This window comes from Phodopus roborovskii, unplaced genomic scaffold (genome assembly GCF_943737965.1).
Source record: "Phodopus roborovskii unplaced genomic scaffold, PHOROB, whole genome shotgun sequence".
NCBI classification, from domain to species: Eukaryota; Metazoa; Chordata; class Mammalia; order Rodentia; family Cricetidae; genus Phodopus; species Phodopus roborovskii.
The window spans coordinates 41,488,479-41,514,513 of NW_026126517.1; the positions used below are offsets into that span (position 1 = coordinate 41,488,479).

A 26,035-nucleotide genomic window follows, 5' to 3' on the forward strand; every position below is an offset into this window, starting at 1 on the left:
CCCAAATCTGCCTGCTATCTACGCTAAGTGAGCCAATGGACACTTCCTGCTGCTTCCCTGCTCCCCAACCTCTCCCTCATTTCGGAGCTTGCAGCCCTGTCCCAAGGCTGCTAAAACTCTAATATTTGCTGCTCTCAAAGAGCAGGAAGGAGGAAGCCTGTGCACTTCACAAGGAGGGGCTCCTGGGCCTGATGTCCCGTGCTGAGAAGGTGAAGAAAGGCTAGAGGGGCCCGTAGATTGAACCTGGGCATAGCACAGCCTGATTCCGGCAGAGCAGAGAGTTTGGTGTAGAGACTTGCACCCACCACCTACTTACCTCTGCCTTTCTCTAATAACAGGACCAGTTTCTTCTGCTCTGCTTTCCCTATCTTCTCCTCACCCCATTTACTGGCCTGCTGTTTCTCCTACCTTCATCCATAGTGATTTCCCTGTGTTCCCAGGGAACCCTCTGCTATGGGAGCAGGGAGCCAAAAAGAGGGAGGTTCAAAGAGGACCCCAAAAGAAGGGCTCCACCGACTCCCCCGACAAGCAAGGGCCTCCCCAGAGGCCAGTCTTTGCCAGAGGAATCTGAGAAGCTAGCTGCCTCCTAGCTGGACACTGACCCTGGCTGTGAGCTGGGGCAGCCCTAGGCTGCTCTCTGGAATGCTGGTGTTGGGTTGCAGAGAGATGCTAGCAATTGATAATGGGCAGAAACTGGACTTTCTGGTCTTGCTGCTGCCCCCAAGGCCACTGGAATGTGAGGGAGTGGAGACTATCAAGAGGCCCTGGGGACTTGGGGTGGGCAGATGGAGACCAGACCACCTAAATGGAGAGGAGGGGCAGATGAGGGGCAGACCGCCACGCGAGAGAACCAAGTTGTAGCTCTTTCCTGAAGGTATGCTGCAGAAAAGGATCCTAAAATACTCAGTCCACTGAGACCGGAGGGGTCTTTCCAGTCTCCAGGAGAAACCAGAAGATTCTTGAGAGGGAGGGAATCTGGCTCCTTTTTTTTTTTTTTTTTTTTTTTTTTTTTTTTTTTGAGACAGCGTCTTCCAGTGTAGCCCAGGCTGACCTTGACCTCAGGGCAGTCTTCCTTGCCTTTCTAGTGCTAGGATTACAAGCATGTCCCGGCACACTTGGTTTTATAGACTTTATAACTGAGGCTCCAGGGCTGGAAAGATGACTCAGAGATTAATAGCATTTGCTGCTCTTGCAGAGGACCTGAGTTTGGTTCCTAGCACTGATAACCAGCTGCTCACACCCATCTATGTTCCTGTTTCCAGGGGAATCAAATACTCTCTTGTGGCTTCTGTGCACCACCCATACACACGTGGCAATACACTGATTTTATGCACACATTTTATGTAGACACAATTTTAAAACATTTAAAAACTGAGGACTCAAGGGCCTCTCGGTCCTTCTTCTCTGCCTGCCCAGAGCAGCCTGTATCTAGGACCCCCCAAACCATTTCTTTATCTCCTATTCTTCAGGCCTTGGTCCAGCCACTTCCATGTCAGATATTTCAGGAACTTGGTTTGTCACCTCTCTGAATTCTGGCCTTCGCCTTGTGCCCCTGCCCTAGGACAAACTGGGATGTGTGTGTCTCTGTTTTGCTTTTGTCATGGTTGGAGTTCTGATGAGGACTGCTGACACACCTGTGGCAGATTTCAGAGGACGTTATGAGTTCCCAAAACACACTCTGAAACAGAGTGCCATGAGTTGGCACTTGAGTGAATCGGCTGGTAATAATAAATGATGTGGCGGTGGTCATGAGGGGTTGCTCTGTGATAAAGCCTCTCTGGGCTCATTTACTTAGTTTCCACAACAGTTCCATTAGTATTTCTAGTGCAGTTTTGCAGATGAGAAAATGGGGGTCCAGAGTGATGAATTAACTTGCTCAAGGGGATAAAGTAAGTAGAGAAGCTGAAATTCCAACCCAGGTTAGATTACTGCAGTGCTCACTGGAACACACCAGATACCCTGAGCCACCCAGGAAGGCTTGGGCTCTGCTCACCTTCCTGGAGGGGCAGATCGAGTAGTACACTAGGGAAGGAAGTTGCGGGGGTTTGCCAGGACTGCTGGAGGTGGAGGTGGGAGTTGCCTGCTCCTGAGGAGAGAAGACAAATTCCCCTCCCCCACAGGGTCCCTAGGCTCCCTTTCACTTTCTTGTTCCTCACGCATAATGATGCTGATTGCTCCACATCTGTCATAATTACTCTTTGTTTGAAAATTCAGAACAAATCACAGGAGAGGAACTGGCTTGGTTTGTGATGGCTTCTTCTCCCCAGGGGTCCTGGCAGGAGGGGGAGGGGAAGGAGGGTGTCAGGGAAGAGCCTTAATCAGCCTGGAGGAAGGAGCTTTGCTGCTGATTGTCCTTGTGCTGTCCCCTGGCCAACGCAGTAACTACAGCACCCCCGGGCTTGATGGCCCAATGCTTCCAGGAGTTATTTGCCCACTTCTGCCTAAGGTTATAGTCTCTCCAGGCCTGCTGTGGAGGCAGGATGAACACCTCCTCCCACTAATCTAGAGAGGAGTTGGTGGTGTCCTTGTCCTCATGGCCTCATAGAACAATTCAGCAGCCTGGCCAGTAGGGAAGGGCACAGGGCAGAGATCCTTACTAGTGAGGGGTAGATGTGGCTGAGAGTCCCTGAAAGAGATCAGTCATTGTATCTTTTAAAACTCAGATGACAGCTCAAGGCTTCAGGACCCAGGCACTGTTACTTTTGATCTTCTCAGAGCTCAGCCTGAAGTCACTTGAGTTTGGAGTTTCATAGTTACACTAGCCCAGCACTTGTGACTCTGTAGGTCTTGTGCAGCCCTTTATGCCCCCCCAAACCTACATCCTCCCACCTCTGCAGTTTATTAGCCCCTTGCTGCCAAGTCACCTCTGCAGCTGCTAGCATCTGTGCCGCAAGTGTGATAATGTGTGCCTGTGCATTGTGTGTCCCCCTACTGCTTTGGCTGTGGGTATCCAGGGCCCAGTGTCTCCTGTAGTCTGCTGTGGTCATTTTGAACAGGGACATCTTTACCTGATTAACTCTGAACACTTGCCCTCCACTCAGTTTGGGAATCTAGAACTGTAGAGATACCCGTCCTGTTCTTCCCAAGGGGCTTTGGCCAAGGATTCCTGATCAAGGAGCAGGACTAGACAATTTATTTGCAATTTGCAATTGGGAGGGAAGAATCAAAGATCTCAGAAGCTACAAGGCAGCAGAGGTGAACATGGTGGGGACATGTCAGCCTGACAGTGCTTCTGTCCAGACTGCATCAGGATGGGAAGGACACAGCTCCTCTGGCACTGCCGGCTCACAGGGCCCCGCCCTCCTCTTCCCATCCTCCTGACTAGTCTGTTTCTCAGACCACTGCCCTGGAAATGGAAAACCTTGTCCCAAGTCCTGAAGGTAGAGCTGTGATAGAAGACAGCAAGGGACCTGATGCTCTTTCACGTGTGCTGATTGGTCAAATGGGATTTGAGTTTTAATTTCAAAGCCAGAGTTGAATAGGACCTTAGAGAATTGGAACCCAGCAATAAACAATTCCTGGATCTTTTTCTGCCATCTTCAACTCTTGTTTATTTTTTCCTTTCCCTTTGGTTTTTTTCTTTTTTAAGTCATGTCTCTTACATCTCATCTTATATAGAATGTCACACTCTTTCTTTCTGCAACAGTCTCGTCACTCTGACTTTCTTGAGATCCCTGATAATTATGTCACACTCCTCTATCACCCTAGAGAAGCCCTGTCTAATGCAGTATCACCTGCAGGTTGCATTAGGATGTGCGGCTTCTGTTGCTTCCGATCACCAATAATGGTATTATATAGAATTAGTCCAGCATCATTCCTGTTCCCTCCTTTGTTTCTGACTTTGCTTCCAAAGTCAATCATTTTCCCATCAAACTGTGCCAAAATCAAGATCACAACAAGCAACACAGTGTGATTAAGACTTTATGAGATAAATTAATACTGTTTTTATTGAATGTATTATTTTATTTTAATTTCTTGAGAGAGGGTCCCAGGCTGACCTTGAACTCACTATGTAGCCAATGATAACCATGAACTTCTGATCCCAGACTGCTGGGATGTTATAGACATGTGCCACTATACCTGGTTTATATAATACTGGGCATCAAACCCAGGACTCCCTGCATGCTGGCAAACAGTCTACCAACTGAGCCACAGCCCAGCCTGATTGCTTTTGAGACAGTTCCAAGTGCTGAATTACAAGCATGTACCACCAAGCACTAAAAGCTACTGCTTTTATTACAGCATTCTGAGGAATGTCCACTGGTTGTGTAAACAGCTTTGTTCGTTAAGAAGCCTCAGTCCTTCTGTGCCTGGTTCAACTCTCACTCTGGACTGTAGATCAGACATAGGAGAGGACCCTTCTTTCTTGCAGCCTCAGAGCATGGCCTAGGGTTGGTACTTGAGGATGGAATTGGGAGTCCGATATGAGGAGATAGGAGCCCTGCCTGCTGTGATTTGCTTGACCTCAGGAGCTCCACAGTCAGGATGGGGTGGGGGAATGAAGCTGAATTTATCTCCAAGGGCTCCAGGAATGGCTTCCCCTTAATCTACTCTCAGTGCACTGCATAGGCATCTGGAGTCCACAGTGTCTGTGTCTGGCTGCTCTTAGTTCAAAGATGATAAGAGTTTTATCCAACTCTCTTCCTCTGACTGTACCCTTTAATCCCCATTCTAGTCACTTATAGTCTTAACAAGCACCCACTCATATGCCTGTTCTGTTCAGGTCTCCCTGAAGGGCCTTTCCTCCAAGGTCACCAGTGTCATTACCAAGTGTCATGAACAGTGAGAAGTGCTTGGCTTAGTGAATTCAAACCTCAGCTCTCCTCACCAAAATGGGAACAGTCTTCATAGGGTAGGACTGTCTCCTAGGAAAATGAGAGGCATTTCCAGGATGCCAGACTACTGATCTCAACCCGAAAAGCAGTAACAGGCCAGACTCTGTGCTAAAAGTCTCCCTATTCTCCAGTCCCTGCGCCTTCTCTTTGGAAGAACTGTGCATATACATGCCTGCCTTCTTGTCACCTGTGAGCATGACAACCATAATGGCACCGAAGCACCCCATGGGTGGATGTTGCTGTGGAAATGGTGAAGGTCTTTCTCATCATCTTTCTCCCAGAGTTCTTACCTGTGGAGTATTTTCTCAGAAGTTACTTATTTGGGTTGAGAAGATAAGAGGTGTAAATAGGCTCCAGTTAAAAGTATAGAGTCTAATTGAGACGGAGGTTCCTTTTGCTTTTGAATTGTGAACCATCTTCCAAATTCTAATATATGAGGATCAGGCATTCAGATGAAATCTGGTCAAACTACAAAGGCACATATGTGTGTGTACACACATGCCCTTTCTGTTTGAGTGAGCAAGATGGCTTGCTTGGTAATGTGGTTGCCATACAAGCATAAGGACCGAATTCTGATTCCCTAGCACCCATATAAAAATCTGACACAGCAGAGCATACCCAGTCCCAGTGCTGGGTAGGCAGGGACGGGAGGACCCTGGGGCTTTCTGGGCAATTGTTCAGTCTAGCCAAAATGATGAGCTCCAGGTAAGCCAGGGAGCCTATCTCAAATATGAAGGTGGTGGGTGGGGTCAGCCCTTAAGAGCTCTTGCTGCTCTTCCAGGGGACCCCAGTTCGGTTCCTAGCACTCACTTCCTGTGGCCATGTTGCTTAAAACAGCCTGTAACTCTAGCTCCAGGGGATCTAACACACTCTTCTGGCCTCCGATGGCATGTGCTTGCGTGCACATGAACACACATAGATAAAAATCTAAAAATATAATTTAAAAACTAAGATGAGGAGTGAGGAAGACACCTGACATTCAAGCTCTAGCCTCTACATGCATGTGCACACATCAACACTTGTATACACATGCCTTCACACGAACATACACACAAAGTGAAGGAAGTAGACTCTATCAAATTAAAAGTGATCTTTGATCTGCTACTAATAGCTGTTTCCTTGGATAAATTCTTTTTCTCTATAGAAAAAGCAAACATTAAACATCATTTCCTAGAGTCTTGTGCTTCTGCAGAAGGGTCTCAAGAACTAGAGGAGGAAGAAGAGGGAGGGGGGAGTGGGTGTGGGGTGGGGGCGGCCCAGACCTCCTGCCTCTCCCCCATACACAGCAATGCTGCTTTTATCTCTTTGTTTTGTTCTGGTGTTCTCTAAATTGACTAACTAGGCAGATCTTTCAAATGTAAGTAGTTCACAGCAGCAGGTGTTGTGAAGCCAAGCAGGCTTAAAAGGTCCCATACAGCCTTAGGCAGAAGAAATAAGAGTCTATGACAAAGATTTACTTAGAGTTATGAAGGAAAACATTGTGATTGCATCTAGGGCCAGGACCAGGGTTCCACTAAACCTTGTTTCAGAATTGGGTAAGGAAAACAATGAGCTAGACTTAAATTTTGAAAACATGCTTTTCACCAGCGATTACAGCCAGTACAAATGTTAAACACATTTGCTTACAGCAAGGAACTGTTTGGTGGCTGCTTACTCATTCATTTCCTCCAGTGTCGTTCCAGTTCCATACAACCCAGGATGGCCTGGGACTCACTATGCAGCAGAGCATAAATAACCTTGAACTTCTGATTTTCCTGTGTCCTGGGTGCTGGGATTATGTAGTACTGGGGATAGGACTGGGCTTTATGTGTGTGTATGCTACTACTATCGGACTACATCCCTAGCCTTCCATTCTTTAGTGCTAAATTAATCAAAAACTAAGGGGTTGGCTGTGGCTGCCTGCAAAGGGGTTTTAATGTTGTTGTAATGGCAGGGACATTAGAAAATCCTTAGATGCAGGGAGAGTTCTTTTGGTATGTGTCAAAAAGATAATGCTCACTAAAACCAGGACTGGTGGCTCTCACCTATAACCCTGGCAGAACAGAGAGCAGAGGGAAGGAACTCCTCACATGGGAGGATGTGCTGTCTGTGTTACCCCAAGACCCAGTGCAGCATGAAGCATCTTACACAGCAGGACCATCAGCTTGCCCATCTGTATCAGTTTCCTTTCGTTCTGATTGATTTCTTAGCTGTGCTAACTACCCTAATAGATGAAGTAATGCCTCAGGCTTGACTGGTTTCTGATGAGGAGTCTTTTTTACCTATCTGTGGCTGGAACCTTCCTTGGTGCCTGTCAGACCACCACCCTGCTATCAAAGTCCAGTGTTTGCTTCAGAACGTCGTCAATCCCTGGCCTCGCAGACTTACCCCTGCCATTTGTTTTATTTTGTTTGGTTTGGTTTGGGTTTTACCCCCTATTTCTTCTAAGCTTTCCTGAGTCATTCTGCTTATTCTCTAAACTTTTTTGTTGCTTACAGTTGGTGACCCACAGGTGCGCACCAAAGTGGACAGTTTCCCCCCACTCACCCGCCAATGGTTTCATGTGTTCTCAGGAAATCTAATTAGGTCCTGGTGAATGCAGGCCTTTCCTGGCTTTCAGAGTCAAGCATGGAAGCAGGAGACCAGAGGAGGTGATTGCGAATGGAGGAGGCAGGCTGAGGAGCCAGGAGTCGTTAGGAGCTGGAGGGGTGCTCTGGTCTCGTCCATCATCTCTTTGGGGGACAGGAACTGCCTCAGTTTTCCCTTACCAGAGCAGGGGGCCAGGCCTAGCTGGGGAATTCGAACCGCTGGGGAAGGAGGGGGTGGCGGGAAATGGTGCTTTGCTCGCCCCAGCGACATCAAACCCTCGTTTGGCGTGTGAGGACAATGGCTGTCTTATTTTCTCCATTCGCCGCGCACAATGTCGGATTCTCTCATTCACCCGCGGTGGTGCGAGCGAGGTAATTAGCCAGTGCCATTCAGCGCGGACACTATTGCTATGCGGGGGGGACGAGGACGCCCGCGTCGGCCCGGATTAGCCGCGGGGCGGGGTGTGCAGCTGCGGCCACTTCAAAGAGGCCCGGCGGGCCCGGCGGGCTGTGGGAACCCGGCCTGGCTCCTGCGGGAGCGCCCGCCGCTGGCGCTTGTACCGCGCACCGAGATCGCGCTTCGCGCGTCTTGCGCTGGGGCTGTGGAGATTCCGGGCCGCGGCTGTGCGGTGCCGCGGAGGCTGGTGTCGCTCCCCATCACACTCCTACTTTCATCAGGACCTCAAGTGCTTTTCTCCCTTTGAGTCTCGGGAGTCAAAGGGCAAAGGGGGAGAAAGGAGGGAGGGGAGCGAGGGGGATGGGGAGCTTGACACAAAGCAATGACCTCCGAGGAGTGGAGCAGATGGTCCCACTTACTCCTGCCGCTGAGCGAGCGAGACTCTCAGGGCCCCCGGCTCAGGCCCTGACCTCGCTCGTCCGCCCCCGCCCCCCGAATGCCTCCACCGGGGCCCCGCGGGGGCTGAGCTCTGAAGGCTCCCCCACCGCCTGCTGCCCTCTGCGCCTTGCCTTGCCTAGGGCGCTGGAGTTAGGATACTAGGACCAGCCGGCCTTCAGGAAGAGGTGGGGGGCTGGGCTGAGAATCTGCCCTTGTGACTGTTCTCAAGAACCTGCACAGTGCCAGAGGTGCCCAAAAACTAAGTATGTGAGTGGCCTCCTGGAGCTTTAATAGAAACGGATTCTTGTCGTCTTCATCCACCCAGACCAAGGAATCTCTGACAGTGGGATACTGCTGTCTGCATTGTTAGGCAACTCTGGGTTGCTGGAATCCATGAGCAAGTTTGAGAACCGTGGTCTGCCCAACTTTTAAATTTTCACTGAAAAAGCTTAGGCTAAAGTAGAGGGAATTGTGCAAAGATGGGGACTTGAGTGGAAGACAAGATGAGGAAGGCATGGTGACAGCTCACTTGGTAGAGTGCCTGTCTAGCATGCATGAAGCCACTGCTTCATAAGCTGGGTGTCATAGCCCATATCTGTAATCCCAGCACCTGGGAGGTGGAAGCAGAAGGATTGATTAGAAGTCGACCTCTGCTACATCAAGCAGCAGACCAGACTGCCATACAGGAGACCCTGTCTCAAAATAAGATGATGAGGAACGACTTACCTAGACTATTCAGAGTAGACTGCAGTTTATGAGGACTTACTATTTATTGGTGTGTGTGTGTGTGTGTGTGTGTGTGTGTGTGTGTGTATGTTCTCAGTGCTACAGATAGGAGGGCAAGTTAGTCTGTTGTCTGTTCTCATGGGACTCATAGTCCACACGTGACTAGGCAGAAAGATATGTAGTCACTTGACTCTAATACTGTTTTGATAAGGGCTGGGTGGGAACTGTAGAATGCTATTTCTTTTGGGAGGTGTGGAAGATGGAAATGTTTTCAGGGGAAGGTATAAAGTAGTTATAAGCCAAATGAAGGAGAAAAGTAAAAAAAAAAAAAAAATGTGAACATAAACTTCCATGGTATAGTTCTGTGTCCTGCTCTATATTTTTAATACCATCAATACTCAGGAAGCAGAGGAAGGCAGATGGATCTCTATGAGTTTGAGGCTGGCCTCAAACATAAGTCTCCATAGAAAGACCATATTTTTTAAAAGGGGGGACACAGGTTGCTAGGGAGATGCCTCAGTGCTTAAGAGCACTTGCTGCTCTTGCAGAGGACCTGGGTTGGGTTCCTTGTACCTTATAACCATCCTTAATTCCAGTTCCAGAGGATCTGGTGCCGTCTTCTGGCCTCTGAGGTCACTTACTCATGCAGGCAAAATACTATACATAGAAAATAAAACAAACAAACAAAACAACCATGGTATATTCAGGGAAGGAAAATTTATTTTACGTGATTACAGAATTTCTGTCTTTTGAGCATAGAGAGGTGAAATTTCCTAATAATGAAGATCATTAATGCCAATCTAAGTAGAGTCCTCTGATAAACAGCAATGGAGACACACTAACCACACTTTAAGAACATCATGGCTTTGGGACATTTGGGGGAGAGACACAATACTGAAAGAGAGAAGGATGGAGGTGGGTGTGCTGTTTACAGCAACAGTTGCAAATGATGAGATTTACCTAAGCCAAAGCAGTTGGGAAGGGGAAGCTAAGTCTGTATCAGTTAGCCATGGGAGGGAGGGAGGTGGTCCAATGACTCCTTTGTTTGTGACTTGGGCCCCTGGCACATGATGGGGATATTAATAAAGTATACAGGAAGAAGAGAATCTCCTCTTGAGTAGGTCTGATGATGCCTGTGACTTCATGGGAAAACTTTTGAAACCCTCTGCAGATGATTCCTGAGGTGTTAGGATACCTCCAACTACCGTCCCATACTAGCCACAAAACTCCCACCTCCTGAAAATAGATATAGCTTGTTCTAGAGAGTTATTGGGGTGGAGGGCCTACAGGTCTCTATCTGTCGTGTTTGGTGTTGAGGTACCAGACATTCCAGGAAACAACAGTGTGCATTTAAGATACAATGCAGAAGTGCCCTTTGCTGCATGGGGAGGGAGCATTGCCTAGTGTTGTCCTAGAACCTTTTAAAGTTTTTAATCGTGTGTGTGTGTGTGTGTGTGTGTGTGTGTGTGTGTGTTCAAGTGTTCATGAATGCAGATGCTCCTGGAGGTCAGAGATCTCCCTTGAGCTGTAGTTATGTGATTGTAAGCTTCCCAACATGGAAGCAGGAAACAAACTCAAGGTCCTCTGCAAGAACAGTATATGCTCTTAACCACTAAGCACCTCTCTAGTCTTTAAGGAAACAACAATAGCAACAACAAAAGATCCCCATGGTTTCATGTAGCCCATGCTGGTCCCAAACTCAATATGTAGCCAAGAATGACCTTGAACTTCTAATCTTCCTGCTTTTCCTCCCGAGTGCTGAGAGTACATGTTTGTGGTGCTGGGGGTGGAACCCAGGGCTTGGTGCATGCCAGGCAAGCACTCTACCAAAGGAGCTGTATCTGCAGCCCCAATTAGAATCTGAGATATTCTCTTTTCCATTTTTAGGTCTGGATCTTGGGTATTACCTTTTCTATCATTCCCCACATCCATTTTACAGACAAGTAAAACCAAGGTTGGAATTGATAAAGGATTCGTAGCCTGATTAGAGTCATGTCTGATCCAGCTTGCCTCTCTATTACCTAACCCCCTACTCCATCAATCCCTACAAATCCTAATATATGGCTCTGGAAATTTGAGGGAAGTGTCTGTTTTTGTTGAGTTGTCCTGGTGGTCATGTGAAAGCAATTTACTTAATAGCTCCAGCCTGGGCCCCCTAACCAGACGCCCTTCCGGGAGGTGCGAGAGATCCGGTGTCCAGACCAGAACAGCGGAAGTTAAGGATATGGTGGGACCCGGCAGGTTTACATAAGGAAGATTGGTGACCCTGACGCTGGCAGAGACTCACAGTCTGCATAGAGAGCCTCTGCTGGACCTGGGCATTTTCAAATCCAAAGCAGAGATTCATTCCTAGTCCACCCCCACCCCTGACCTACACCACAGGCAGCACTTGGTGCCTTGAAGGTTACATCTGGGTAACACTTTGTAACTCAACAGCCTTAACTCCCCAGTTGCACAGTGGGAAAAACAAAATAAAAACTGAGGCCCAGAGAAGGACTTTGTTTGACTTTACCATGACTGCAGAAGCAGTTATTTGAAGATCTGGGTCGAGCCCCGCTCTCCCGCAATAGAAGCCACTGGCATTTTACATGCTTTGCCCCCCAGCCTGAAGAAAAAAATACTTCTCCATTTGTACATCCCACTGGGGTATCCCGGGCCTCCCTACTCTGGAAAGGTCTGCACCTCAGATTTTTCTGACGGGAAGGGCTGGACTTGCTTAGAAAAGAGCCACTGGGGACAAGCACATCTTGTCTGTTTATTTACCTGTGTTAATAGAAGTTAGGGGCCATTAGTGTGGTGATAGCACCATCTCATCATGGTGCTTTGCTGAATTAGTTACACTCTATAAAAACACCAAACCCTGGGGCAATTAAACTAAAGCGAAGCTTGCTGTGTGTGGGTATCTCTAACAGTGGTCAGGAGTGATGGCTGCAGGGTCTAAGATGTGTGTCTTCCTGTGGGCGTGTCAGTTGTGTTTGAACAGCCTGTGAATGTGTATTTTCTCACTAAGTGCATCTGTGGTGCTGGGAAAGATCTCTCAGTTTGGAGTCAGACACCTTGAGTTCAAATACCTGCCTTAATTCCAGTGATTGTCTGTGTGACCTTTTTATCAAATTCCTTTTTTCTTTTTATGTTCATTGGTGTTTTGCCATGGGTGTAGGGTCTTCTGGAACTGGAGTTCCAGGCAGTTGTGAACTGCCCTCTGGGTGCTGGAGAATTGAACCTGGGTCCTCTGGAAGAGCAACCAGTGCTCTTAATCCTCAAGCCATCTCTCCAGCCCCTTTATCAAATTCTCTGAGCCCTAGAAAAGCTGGCAATCCCTACCACACATGGTTATTATGCCGATATAAGTTTTTGTTGTTGTTTTTGTTTGTTTGTTTCCTAGACAGGATTTCCCTGTGTAGCCCTGACTGTTCTGGAACTCACCTTGTAGATCAGGCTGGCCGTGAACTCAGAGATCCACCAGCCTCTGCCTCCCAAGTGCTGGGATTAAGGGCATATGCCTGGCTCCCAGGGCCTGTGTTCAGAGCCATGTTTCAAAATCTTTGTTTTATGTGTGTGGGTGTTTTGCCTAAATGTATGTCTGCATACTATGTGTGTGTCTGTTATTCTCAGAGGCCAGAGGAGGGCATTGGGTCCCCTGCCGCAATATGGGTGCTGGATACCAAACCTGGGTTCTCTGGAAGAGCAACCAGTGCTCTTAACTGCTGAGCCTTCTCTCCAGCCTTCACAGCCATGTCTTTGTGACAGCACATGGGAGCTTGGTAATGATTTCACTAGGTTTTTCTCAGAGTGTGATGGGAACATCTAAGGACAGTGCCCAGGGGTGGGGCAGCTTTGTTCCTGGGATGCCAGAGTTGATGTTGGCTTCCCATTCAGTGAGTGTGTGTGTGTTGAAGGACTGCTCACAGTGGGCTCAGCAAGTCTGTTGTGTGACTGGGACAGGTGACTGTACTTCCTGAAGCAAATCCCAGGACATATATTCACCTGATATGTGGCAGGAAAACAGGAAAAAAATATTTGAAACTGGGTCTGCGTTGGAAACCCCAGCCATGGTGGATGGGCCACAAGGAGCTGGAGTTGGGGTGGGGGTAGCGGCTTCCTTACATTTCCTCTGCCCCCCTTCACCCCACCCCTCAACACTCCAGACACTACCACCATGTGTCATATCCACCCTTAGGCACACATACTTAATAGGCAAGCATACCCTCTTTCCATGAATACTTCACACCCTCCATGGGAGGCTGGGAGTGGAGGAGGAGGCATCCAGGGAAGAGCTCGAGCCTCCAAACTTCCTGGCTAAGTGATTGAAATTAAGGCTTTGTGGAGTTTTATTCTCCTTGGCCCCAGTCCTGGGCTCCCCTGCCTTCCTGCCTTGGCCTACTGCGTCTTGCCTTGCTGCAGACAGTAGTTGGAAGTACAGACTTTCCTAAGGAGAGTGCAACCCCCTCCACACCCCATCCCGCACCACCACTCCCCCTTCCAGGCCCCCATTTGTCAGAGGCGGCTACAGAGGGGCGAGCTGTGGATTTATGACTAGGGACTTGAAAGACAAAGTTGCCTTTTGTGTTAGAATTGGGGCCAGGGTAGGGGAGATTGGTGAGCTGGTGGTGGAGTCAGAGGGTAGGAGAGAAAGCCTGGGGTTCAGGGGCCCAAGAAGGGATCAGCACTCCAGGGATATAGAGGTTTCTCAGCAGGGTCACCTGGCAAAATCTGGCCAGCAAAGCCCAGCAGGCTCCTGAGCCAACCACAGTCTTATGAAGCTGTCTTGGGTCTATCTGCCCTCCCCTGCTATTCCAACAGCCACTTGGCCCTTCCCATGTCCTGGTGCATGTTTGGATTCAGAACTCCAGTTCCATCCACAGGCAAGTCCACAGGACCACTGAGTTGTGCTTTTGACCATCTTGATGGCCACAGCTGGTCAGGGTGTATTGCACCTTAACAGAGCTAAAGTCAAGGGCTAAGAGGGATCTGGATGATGGGGAAATGTGAACAGTATTAGGAGGGGTGAGCCTGGGCCAGATAACTGTGTTTAAAGGCCAGTACTTCCCACCCTGGGGTAAGGGCAGCAGGGGCAATGCACCAGCTGCCCCAGGACCCAGGGTTCCTCATCATCTCTGCCCTTCTTACCCTAGTCTTTTTGGAATGGGGCATTTACACAGGTGTCCCTGGAATTAAAGAGCTTGCAAGGTGGGGTACAGCTCCTTGCCCTCCAGAGCCCAAATTCCATTAGGCCTCACTGCTGGTTCTGCTGAATGGGTCTGGACGGAGGCCAGAGTGGCACTCGGTGCCTAGTTCAGCAGGTGTTTTAACTATGCCTCAGAGAGCCACATCCAACATTGGGAATGAGCCTGGCCAATAAAGGCATGAGTTTATTGGCTTCATAAACATTTTACTAGAGAAACCAAGGCCTCGATTACCCAGCAGCCTCTTCCAACTGAGAGCTTGTCTCTATGAAACCTGCAAGCAGAAGTCAGATAGAAGCGACCCCCAAGAACTTCCTGCCCATTCACCATCCCCTTGCAAATTCTCTTCAGGCCCATATCTAGGGGACTTGAGGTGCCAGTCTCTGCTTTGTCCTCTCCATGGAAAGATGGCTCAACCCTTGACAGAGTCATTCATCTCCAGTCTTGCTCGTTCATTACCTCTTTAAGCTCAGTTTTCCTGATCCCCTCCAACAGTAGGTAGCAGCTGGCCCAGTGAGGGAAGCATACCTATTTCATAAAAGAAACAAAACAAAACCAAAACCCCAGAAGTTCTGAGAACCGTGTGGAATGGCAGGCACAAAACTCTCACCCCAAAGCAGCCTTACAGACTACAGCCAGGATTTCTGAATCTTCTTCGAATCCCCCATGACAGTGCCCCTTACCAGCAGGAAGTAGTTTGGAAAGAACAATGCCCAAATTCCCAAATATCGTCTATAAATGTTTGTTTTCATTTAAATGGACTTTATTATATAAAATAAATTTTAAAAAATTAAAAAAAAAAAACCTGTCACCGCAGAGGCAGAGGCAGGCGGATCTCTGAATTTTGAGGACCTTCCCACCCCTAGGAAGTGAGTTCCAAGCCAGTCAGAGCTACATAGTGAGGGAGGCCCTGCCCCAAAACAAAAAACAAGAAGGCAATAAGAAAAAGAATCTCTCAGAGTTCATAATAGTGAGCTGAAGTTGGGGTGAACTATAGTGTTGAGCTTTGAACTCAGTTCTGTGTGATTCCAGAGTCTTCCATGACGTCTCTACCACTACCCCCAAAAAGTTGTTAGCAAACATTTCCCATCTTGGGACAGGACAGAATCTTGCCATGTGAAGTCGCCGGGCTCACGGGTCAACATACCAAGGGTAGGCCTTGTCCTCTGTTTCTGTGTTCACGTGGCCAGAGGAGGGCGAGCTGTGAGTGGAATGAGGATGCACAGATGGGGTCCTTTATGACTGGGCAGCGGTGAGGAGGAGGAAGAAAGCAGCGGTTAGTGCTCTGAAGCCTTTAGCTGAGCACTTTGGATAGAACTTTTCTATGACTGAAATCTGTTGGGCGGCCCCTTAGCCAATAGCCAATAGCCAACTTGTTGCCGTGGAACATCCGAAAGGTTCCAGGAAGTCTAAGGAACTTAGAGAAAAAAATTTACTTTTTATTTTTTTAATTTTTATTTTTGAGATGTGGTTTCTCTATGTAGCCCTGGCCATCCTGGAATTCACTTTGTAGACCAGGCTGGAGGCATGCGCCACCATTGCCCAGCCAGAATTTAAATTTTTAAATTGAATTTATTTCGTTATTTTTAATAATTTCTTTTTGAGGGTGTGAGGGTTCACATGCTATGGGGGCATGTGTGGAGGTCAGAAAACAACTTGCAGGAGTTAGTTCTCTCCTGTGCTGTGGGTCCCAGTGATGGGATTTAGGTCCTAGGGCTTAGTGGCAAACACCCTCACATGCTAAACCACCTTGCGATCCCTAATTCTAGTCAAAATGTGTAGACACTTGAGGGCCAGAACTTCCTTTAGAAGATGTAGTCTTGACAGCCCCCACCTCAGAAGTTAGGAGGAAGGGCTATTGTATAGGCAACAAGTTGAGGTTTTCAGATCCTCATTGGCTAGTGAAAGAATTTTAGTGCCACAGGCAATTAGATTCTCTAGTAGTCACATTTACAAGAAAGTAAAAACAAAGCACAAGTAGAGTTTACTTTATTATTTTATTTATTAGTGTGTTTTTGAAACAGGATCTCACTCTGTAGCCTTGGCTAACCTGGAACTTGATATGTAGACCAGCTAGCCTCAAACTCAGAGATCTACCTACCTCCTAAGTGCTAGGATTAAAGGCATACACCACCATGCCCAGCTCCCTTTTGCCTTTTTTAGTTGCTAATCCAGTGTGTATATTATATTTATAGGACATCTCAGTCTTACCTGGATACGTATCAAGTGGCTGAAAGCTGGGTACATATCAGTTCTATAATGGTGGGCTTCAGCTTCCCAAATTGTAAATTATAGATTGATTATACATATATGTGTTTGTGGGGGTATGAGGATGTGTGTACATATTTGCACATTCTTATGTAAAATATTTTTTAAAAAGACTTGCATCTGGACTGATCATGTACATACATTTCCTGGCATTATTCCCTAATGTTTAAGGCCTAAATATTATGATATAACAATTAATATTTTATTAATTACTATAAGAAGTAATTTAGGAACCCAAGAGATGGCTCAGCAGTTAGGAGCACTTGCTGCTCTTCCAGAGGACCGAGTTCAGTTCCCAGCACCCAAGCCAGGCACTCACAACTGCCTATAGCTTCAACTCCAGGGATTGTGACACCCTCTTCTGGACTCAACAGGGAACTACATTCACATGCAAACCCCCCCTCCACACCCACATATAACTAAAAATTAAAAATAAGGAAACTCAGATGATTTAAAGCCCATGGGAGGTTTGCCTAGAACATACATACATACATACATACATACATAGTGTATTATAGTGTATGTACATAAGGAACATGAGTTTTCACAGATGCTTGTTATCTGCAGAGGGCTCTGGAACTGACCCTTCATGGGTATCCAGACATGACTTACTGAAGAATGCAGTTCTAGGGGAAAGTTTGAAGCAATGGGTAGGGTAGCATGTGCTTGGTGTAAGAAAAAAATGTTATATAGTGTACATGTTGGCTGAGGAAGAGCTGGGTTTCCAGGATGCTATGTGCTCTAGTCCTTGACAGCGATAGATGGACAGATGGGTAGGTAGAGTGTGTGTGTGTGTGTGTATGCATGTGTGCACATATGTGTGTACCTGTGTGTGTGTGTGCATGCATGTGTGTGCACATGTGTGTACATGTGTATGTGTGTACTCATGTGTATACATGAGTGTGTGTGCATGCGGGCACATGTTTGTGTGAGTACCTGTGTGTGTGTGTGTGCGCGCACCTGTTTAGCCTCCAGGATCTTTGGATAAGTCTTCACAGTGATCTCCTCTTGAATGAGTATATGAGAATGGGGCAGTTAGCTCTTAGAAACCCCTCACCCTACACCTACTAACTTTGGCAAAGTCTAAATTTTCCAGATATGTCCACAGCTCCTTTTTATCACCACACACCAGATAGTAATCTAGCTGCAACCAAAGATGGGAGACCTGAGCTTCCTTCACAGAGCTCGGCCTTAACCTTTCACTGCCCCCCCACCCCCTGGAGCCTGTCTAATCAAATCCAGGCCTGACCTCTGCTAAGGCCCGGGACCAGGCAATAAGTTCCTCTCCCTGAACTGCTGTAGATCCGGTTCTCAAGAGATCCTGTCCCTCTGGGTGATTTATAGGGGTGTCCAGGGCCATTTCCTTTCATTTCTATTCCCTTCCAACCAAGGATTGCTGCCCTCATTCTCAACCCCTCTTGCCTCTGCCATGGCAGTACCCATGGTGGGTCACAGGGGAGCTGGAAGACCCTTCAAAAGTACACAGGACAAAGGCTTGTCACCTCCTTCCCCCTGTTCCTCCCACCTAGCAGGGCTCCCACCTACTTCATAACGCTTCTGTCACCCAGCTTGAAGTGAGGAACCCACAAATGTCCTCAGAGGACCAAGTTTCTGCAGATGCGGAACACGGACAGCAAGGGTCACAGCACGCTTTAATGTCTAGCAGCTAAAGCAGGTCACAGTCATCAACCACTGTGATGACTTGCTAGGGAACTCAGAAGCCCTGCTGGCAGCCCAGTGTTCCCTTTCCCCAGATAGATAATAACATAAAAGTCCCCAGGAACCCAGAACTGCTGTCTCAAGACCAAGTGAGGGGACTTTATTTTCATTTTTGATTCAGAATCCCACTATGTAGCTCAAGCTGGGCTTGAATTCATGATCATCCTGGCTCAGCCTCCTGAATACCTGGATTACACATGAATACTGTCACACCTGGCTAAGAACAGATTTCTGTGGGGATGTGGTAGCTCATGTCTAGAATCCCAACACCTGGGAGGCTACAGAAGGAGTATTGCATTGTTTGAGGTCAACCTAGGCTACATAGCAAAACTCTGTCTTAAAAAACAGAACAGAAGTCAGGCAGTTTCATTAAAGATCTTTAATCCCAGCACTCTGGAGGCAGAGGCAGGAAGCTCTCTATGAGTTTGAGGCCAGCCTGGTCTACAGAGTTCTTGGACAGCCAAGGTTACACAGAGAAACACTGTCTCAAAAAAACAAAACAAAACAAAACAAACAAACAAAAAACAGAACAGAACAAAACACCTTGTAAACCAAATATGCTCTACCCTGACACTAGAGGAATTCAAAAGCCTGTTTGTATGCAACAAGTTTTTCTCTGTCCCTCCAGCCAGCTCCCTAATAATGACATGGAGACTTACTATGAAAACTCAGCCTATAACTTAGGTTTGTTCCTATCTAGCTCTTATAACTTCAATTAACCCATTTATATTAATCTATGTTATATCACATGGCATTGCACCTCTTGTTCCATCCTCTCCATGTCTCCTGGCATCACTTGCAGGCCTAGATTCATCTCCTACTTCCTCTCATTCTCCCTGGAAGTCCTGCCTAGCTATGGGCCATTCAGCTCTTTATTAAGCCAATCACAGCAATGTATCTTCACACAGTGTACAAATATCCCACAATAAGCAAACAATACACACACACACACACACACACACACACACACACACACACACACACACAAGATTTATGAAGCAAATATGTTCTACCCTGTCGCTAAAGGCTTTGGAGCCTGTCTGAGAGCTAGGAAAGCCTTGAAGGTTCCGGGACTCCAGCCTAGCTGGGTAGGCTCTATGGTCTGGAGTCTGTGGCAAGGGTTAGGGAAGAATCTGAGGATCCTGAGGGCACCTACCCCTCCATTTATCCTGCATAAACTAGGTTACTCAATAAGCCCCAGGCTGACAAAAGAGTAAGTGAAGGGCAGGTAGGGGCCAGGGAAGCAGGAGGCTTTGTGAGAAGAACACACCTGACAGGCCAGCTGGACTCCCCAGGTGAAGTTGAGGAACCAACTCTGTCTATGCTCATGACCTTCTCTCCAGCTATTAAGAAAAGACTGGCCAGGGCTGGAGAGAAGGGCCAGTTGAGAGCACTGGCTGCTCTTCCAGAGGACCCTGGTTCAATTTCCAGCATCCACGTGGCAGCTCACAACGGTCTATAACTGCAGTTCCAGGGGATCTAACACCCTCTTCTGATCTATTTGAACAACAGGCACACACATGGTAGGTACATAGACACAGATGCAGGCAAAATACCCATCCATACACATAAGGTAAATAATATATATTTTTGTTTGTTTTTTCAAGACAGGGTTTTGAAACCCAGCTGTTCTGGAACACCCTCTGTAGACCAGGCTGGCCTCAAACTCACAGAGATCCACCTGCCTCTGCCTCCTGAGTGCTGGGATTAAAGGTGTATGCCACCACCACCCAGCCTAAATAATAGCTTTAAAAAAAAATAAGAAAAAGTGGAGGAAGAGTAACTTGGTTTAACATACGGTCTGCTGCAGGGTTTCCTAGCCTGGGAGAGAGAGGAAACTGGCCCCAGGTACTAAGGCACACCCCACCTCATCCCCACAGAAGCCACAGATTCACTTTTTTTTTTTTTTTTTTTTTTTTTTGGACAAGCAAAGCAACCTTTCAGAATAAATGTGCCCACAAAACAGTGCCCAGAGCCCTCCAGGTCCACTCCAATGAAGGCGGTGAGGGCAGAACTGGACCCCAGGGGACCTTTAGGAGACCAATGACTCCACTAGCATGAGGACTGACTCCTTGCCCACCCACTTCCAGCACTGGTATTCCTTCCCAGCCACTTCATACTCAAGCTTACTGTGCTGATAGTTTCCTTCTGAGATTGGGGGGTTTGAGGGAAGGCTGCCCTGTAATGGCCAGACCCCGCCATACCAGCACCTAGATCTGAAAAAGCAGCAGCTTCTTCTGTCTCTCCTCAAACCAGTTCTAGAGCCTCCAGGGAGTCCAGTCAGGGGGCTTAGGGACACAAAAGACTTGATTCTGTAATGAGGAGGCATCTGCAGTCAGCAGAACCATTAGTCCACGCCCGAGGCCTGGGACGGGGCTAGGGAGATACAGCTCCTCTGCAGCTGGAATGAGGAGGGGACATCAGCTCCTACTTAGGTAGGGTTAGGGTGAGGAAGCAAGACAGCAAACTCTGGAGCCTGGGTGCCCCCACCCCACCCACCGATCGGTCTCCAGCCCTGCCTTCCTGGAGGCTGAGATGGACAGGGCCCCAGAGACTTTTCAACCTCCATTCCTGAGCCCTGGGTTGACCTACAGGCCTTTAGCCAAGCACGGCCTTTGGCCTGAGGCAGGGCAGGCTGACCTCTGGGTACTCCCTGGGGACCTTCTCATTGAGCCTGATGAGGGCCCCAGCTGGATCACTTGGCCTTCCCTCCCAAACCCAGGCTCAAAGATCCTGTCCACAAGAGCTTTATCCACTGGAAGACACTGTGATTGATCACCTACACAACATCAACAGGGACAGTCAGGCAGATAAAGGAGACAGAGCCAGGCTTCCCAGCAAACACCCAGCCCAGAACACATGTACAAGAACCTGTGCATGCTCATTCACCACACTCCCAGGAGGCCTTCAGAGAGGAGGAGGCTGGGCAGGGGATTTTTATGCATGTTTATATTTAATGAACCACATGCAAATGAGATGGGGAATGGCCACAAAGGAGCCAGCCCCCAGAGACTCTCAGGGGAAGGCACAAAGGCCCCTCGTCTTCATCCTTCCCAGCTGCTGAGATGCCAGGAGTCCAGAACAGGGCTGCGGGTTGAGGGAGCCTGAGAAGGGACACTGGGAGGGCTGTCCAGGCATGCCAGGGAATCTAGAGCAGGGATTGCCAGCAACAAGCTCCAGGGTCCCCGCTGCTATTGGGGGGGCTCCTTGTAGGAGGGAGAGAGCCACTGCCCCAATTGATGGAGTGCCAGAGGGAGGAGCTACAGCTTGGACAGATGGTGTACCGCCTTCCTGCACTTGAAGCAAAGTGGATTTTAATGAAATCTCAGTTCGGGTGCTGAAGCTGGGAGCTTGTATGGGAGGGGCCTTTCTCCAGGTTTGCTGTGTGGGGCCTGAGCCAGGGTGGGAACAGGGTGGGAGGAACAGTTAACCAGCTGGGGGTACAAGGGGCCACCGTGGCCCCCTCTGTAGATCAGAGTTTAAGTGTGAATCTGATCCCCAAAAGGTGGGGAGGGGGTCCTTGAATATTTATGACACATTGAAATGTAGATTGGTAGGTTTGACAGTCTTCTGAGAGGCCTGTCACCTTGCATGGACACACTACCCTCTGGGGGCGCTTGTGGAAACTGCAGAGGGCAAGGGAGGGATGGGCCTGGTAAGGAAGAGGCTGGCAAAGCTGCTATTGCCACTGTTCCTACTAGGCAACGGTGGGGAACCAGTCCCCTCTCTGGGGCTTCCGTTTCCAGTGCTGTAGAACATGGCACATACTGCTCAGGTCACAGCAGACAAAAAGATGGCAGCCAATTTGGAAGAAGTGCCTTTCTCTAGTGACCTTCCTAAGTGCGGTCTGGGAGACCCTTCCCTCCAAGGGAAGCCTCCACAATCCGAACATGCCTTGCTAGGGCTTCATCATTCTGGAATTGGTCTGCCAGCCATGTCCACCCTACAGCCAAGGGAAGCCATAAATACAGTCCAGTACAATGTTGTTAATATATTCAAATCATTAAGATTTTTTTTCCCTTTTTCTTTTGGTAACACGATTGTATGGTTCTCAGTTGTGAACTTTGTATATGACAATGTCTTCCCCAGTGTCTCCTCCCCAGGTCTCTTAAAGATTGTGCCATGTCTGGGAAGAGAGTGTGCCTGCCCAGTGGGGAGGGCTGTACTGCCTCAAGCAGACGGTACCTCCGTGGGTGACCCTCACCTCTCCCTCTGCACCTCCACAGTGCGCCTTACCTGTCCCCCCTCTTCTGTTTCTCTAGCCATGTCAGACTTCCATGTGCACCCCCAGGCCACTGTGGGTGAGGAGGGTGGTGTGGCCCGATTCCAGTGCCAAATCCATGGGCTTCCCAAGCCCCTGATCACGTGGGAGAAGAACAGCATTCCTGTTGACACAGACGATGAAAGGTGAGCCTCTGGTGCAAAGGACAGCGAGGATGACAGCAGTGACTGTGCTGGTAGTCACCTGTGCCCTCCCCTAACAGGTACACATTACTGCCCAAGGGGGTCTTGCAGATAACAGGACTTCGGGCGGAGGACAGCGGTGTTTTCCATTGTGTGGCCTCAAACATTGCCAGTGTGCGGGTCAGCCATGGGGCGAGGCTCACTGTGTCAGGTGAGCGCCTTCGGCCCGCCCCATTCTCTCAGCCACCCCAGCTGGTCTACTCCCAGACAGACCCAGTTCCCCAGGGTGACCAAGTTCATATGGAGGCCCTGCGAGCACAAGCTCAAGGGAGCCGAGGCTGGTCTCAAGTCTTCCCAATGATCCCGGGGCTCTCCCCGTGCTGGAGGCCTAGCTGGGAGAAGAAGAATGGTTGTCAGGACCCCCAGGCTCCCCAACATCTCCCGTGGGGCTGCCGTGCGTGTATCCAGGGTCATGAGTGGGAGTGAGGAGGTGGAAAAGCCTCCAACTGAAATAAGGAAACGTGGTCTTCTCCTCCCAGGCTCAGGCTCTGGGGCCTACAAGGAGCCCACCATCCTTGTGGGGCCTGAGAACCTCACCCTGACAGTGCACCAGACTGCAGTGCTTGAGTGTGTCGCCACGGGCAACCCGCGCCCCATTGTGTCCTGGAGCCGCCTGGGTGAGCCTTATCCATAGCCCAGCTCTCTGGCCAGCCTACCCCCTGGGAGGGCTGGTCTCATGGTCTCATCACCCAGCTCTGGGGGACTTTAAATTGTGTTTGTTCTGCACAAGGGTCGGTCCCCTCCCTCCCTGTGGCCTGGGGAGGGGCTTCGTTTCTCTGGAGGTCAGTCGGCTGCTGCATTCTCTCTGTCACTGCGGGCCTGGCTTAGTTCCCTGGGTTACCGAGTACAGACAGTTCTCCCTCAGTGTCTCTCTAGGCCCCAGAACTCTCTGCAGCCCTCAGCACCCAGTCCCTCCCACCTCACCCACTATGCCCTGGCCACACCCCCAGCTATGCAATCCTGGGCCTTCAAAATCCTAGCGAGCATACCACCCTGGCTCTGCCCTCCACTCCCAGGCTTGCCTGCTCCCAGGTCACCCTAGCCAGAATCCCCAGGCAGCAGAAGAAAGCAGTGAAAGGGTGCAGATGGGCCACTAGTCTGAGCCCCGAAAGGTCACTGGGGGAAGGAGCCTCTAGAGGGGTGGGGTGGGGCGGCATTCACAAGGAGACTATGCCACACTAGCAGCTGAGTGATGGGGGAAGGAGGGGCCGCGTGGGATAATGGAGTAGATTTCACCACTTCAGGGTCTGAATGGGGAGCTGTCTCCTTGTGTTCTGGCTGTGCTAATCTGATCCCTGGGGTGGGGGTGGGGGAGGGCCTGGGTCCCAGGGAGTGGCTGGAAAGAGTATGCGGCCATCAGGAGCCACTAGGCACTCCAGGGGCCATCTGCTCCATCATTTCCCAAAGTATGGCCTAGCAGGAGAAAAGAATGGCTCAGGGGCCTAACAAGTGTGGGAAACAGCGTTAACCAGGGCTCTTTACTGAGGAACTTCTCAGAGCCTTTATATTCATGGACATGTAACATGCCTCAGCATCCTGGATATTCAGCCATGGAGTTTACAACTGCTGAACAATTCCAAATCCTCTATGGATTCAAGGAGAAGAAACTAGAAGTACCTAGGGGCTGAAGCAGGAGGATGTCACCCTAGGCTATGCAGTGAGATGCTAAAATAACAACAACAACAAAACAGTAACAGCAAACGCAATAGCTAGCAATCATCACATTAGAATCAGGACCTGGGCCCCTGCTGCTAGGCTCAAGTGCTGTGAGTTTCTCTGCCACTTCCAGAGCTCTGCAGAGGGACTGTGCCAAAGCCATAGGTCAGGGCTTCCTGAAGAGTGGTGAAGGGATAAGCCTTCTGGAATGTTCTCATCCTTCCTGTCTTTCACACTCCTGCCACGGCTCATTCTCCCTCCACTTCCATTGCAGATGGCCGCCCCATTGGGGTGGAAGGCATCCAGGTGCTGGGCACGGGGAACCTCATCATCTCAGATGTGACCGTCCAGCACTCGGGTGTCTATGTCTGTGCAGCCAACAGGCCTGGCACCCGGGTGAGGAGAACAGCCCAGGGCCGGCTGGTGGTACAAGGTACAGAGCAGCCAAACCCTTCCCATGCCCCCTCAGCGTCTCTGGTTCATGCCAGAGAGCAGTACCTTCTATTATTGCAGCTGTCCATCCTCACCCTAGCCCTGACCCTCACCCCTCTTAAGTCTCTGGCCAGGTCACAGGCAGCAGCAGATCTTCCCCAAAACGTGAGTGCCAGCACCAAGAGGGATGTGGCGTTCTCTGACTTGCAAACCTCGTGCCCTGCTCACGTCAATGCCACCCCTCCACCTTGGAAGGCACTGCCACTTTCTGATATCAGCAGGTCATTCCCCTGGCTCACACATGTCCCTTCCCGCAGAGCCGTTTCATTCACACATGTGGCACTTCCACGCTCACACCTGCCTGCTGTGCACTCCAGCGTGCCTGTCATTTCCCTCTCACACAGCAGCTCCCACCCTGCTCACAAGAGGTGGGGCCTGTAAGCAGCCTCAATTTCCATTTCCAGGGCTTTCCCCTGGCTCTCTCTCCTCCCATGGCATGGGAATGGAGAATTAGGAACTTAAATGCCGTTTGTTTAGCATGCTATATGCTGTTAATCTGTCCACATGAAAGTGATGGAGTATTCCATTCCTGGGTGTTAATAGAGGCTTGAGGCCGGGGATTGGAGGAAAGTGGAATTGGGTGGCGAAGGGGGGGGGGCTCATCCATCTCTTGTCATTACAGCCTTGGAGGTGCAGCCAGCCCTATTAGCACATTTATTTATTTAACAATTTCCTGAGCAGGGAGCTCTGCTTGATTGCTTTCGGATACAGATGTCAGTCTTTTAAATAGTCCTTAAGATGGAGTCTTATTCCTAGAACCTGGGGTGAAGGAAGAAGAGAGGGAGCCCCTCTTGGCCTACCCAGAGTACTCTTCTCTGATGTGTTACCCTTCCTCCTCACCTCCTCACTCTCAACTGTCCCTGTTCCTTTCTACATGGCCCCTATGACTCTACATGCTTCTCTGTGCCCACTCAGCCCCAGCAGAGTTTGTCCAGCATCCTCAGTCCATCTCCAGGCCAGCTGGGACCACAGCCATGTTCACCTGCCAAGCTCAAGGTGAGCCACCCCCTCATGTCACATGGTTGAAGAATGGACAAGTTCTGGGTCCAGGAGGCCACGTCAGGCTCAAGAACAATAACAGGTGTGTGTGTGTATGTGATCATGGGAAGAAACAGTGGTCTGAAATAAATGACTCAAATATCCTGTGTATCTCTAGCGGGGTGTGTGTGTGTGTGCGCGCTAAGATGGGGGTCTGGGACTTAGGGCTTACATCTTGGGCCTGCCACCCTTATGCTCATAAGTCTTGCTCAGACAAGGAGGGGCTCAGTCTCTCAGGCAGGAGGTTTG

General features: G+C 49.3%; 1 protein-coding gene across 2 annotated transcripts in view; it reads left to right on the plus strand.

Annotated features, from left to right (window-relative positions):
- The window catches only part of Igdcc3 (immunoglobulin superfamily DCC subclass member 3), a 42,984-nt gene that overhangs the window by 12,690 nt on the left and 4,259 nt on the right, over positions 1–26,035 (plus strand). For both annotated transcript variants that reach the window (XM_051197763.1, XM_051197764.1), the window contains exons 3-7: positions 22,399–22,543; positions 22,621–22,751; positions 23,080–23,217; positions 24,531–24,689; positions 25,664–25,829. In XM_051197763.1, coding sequence (XP_051053720.1) covers positions 22,399–22,543; positions 22,621–22,751; positions 23,080–23,217; positions 24,531–24,689; positions 25,664–25,829 — 739 coding nt within the window. The remainder of the gene's footprint in view (positions 1–22,398; positions 22,544–22,620; positions 22,752–23,079; positions 23,218–24,530; positions 24,690–25,663; positions 25,830–26,035) is intronic.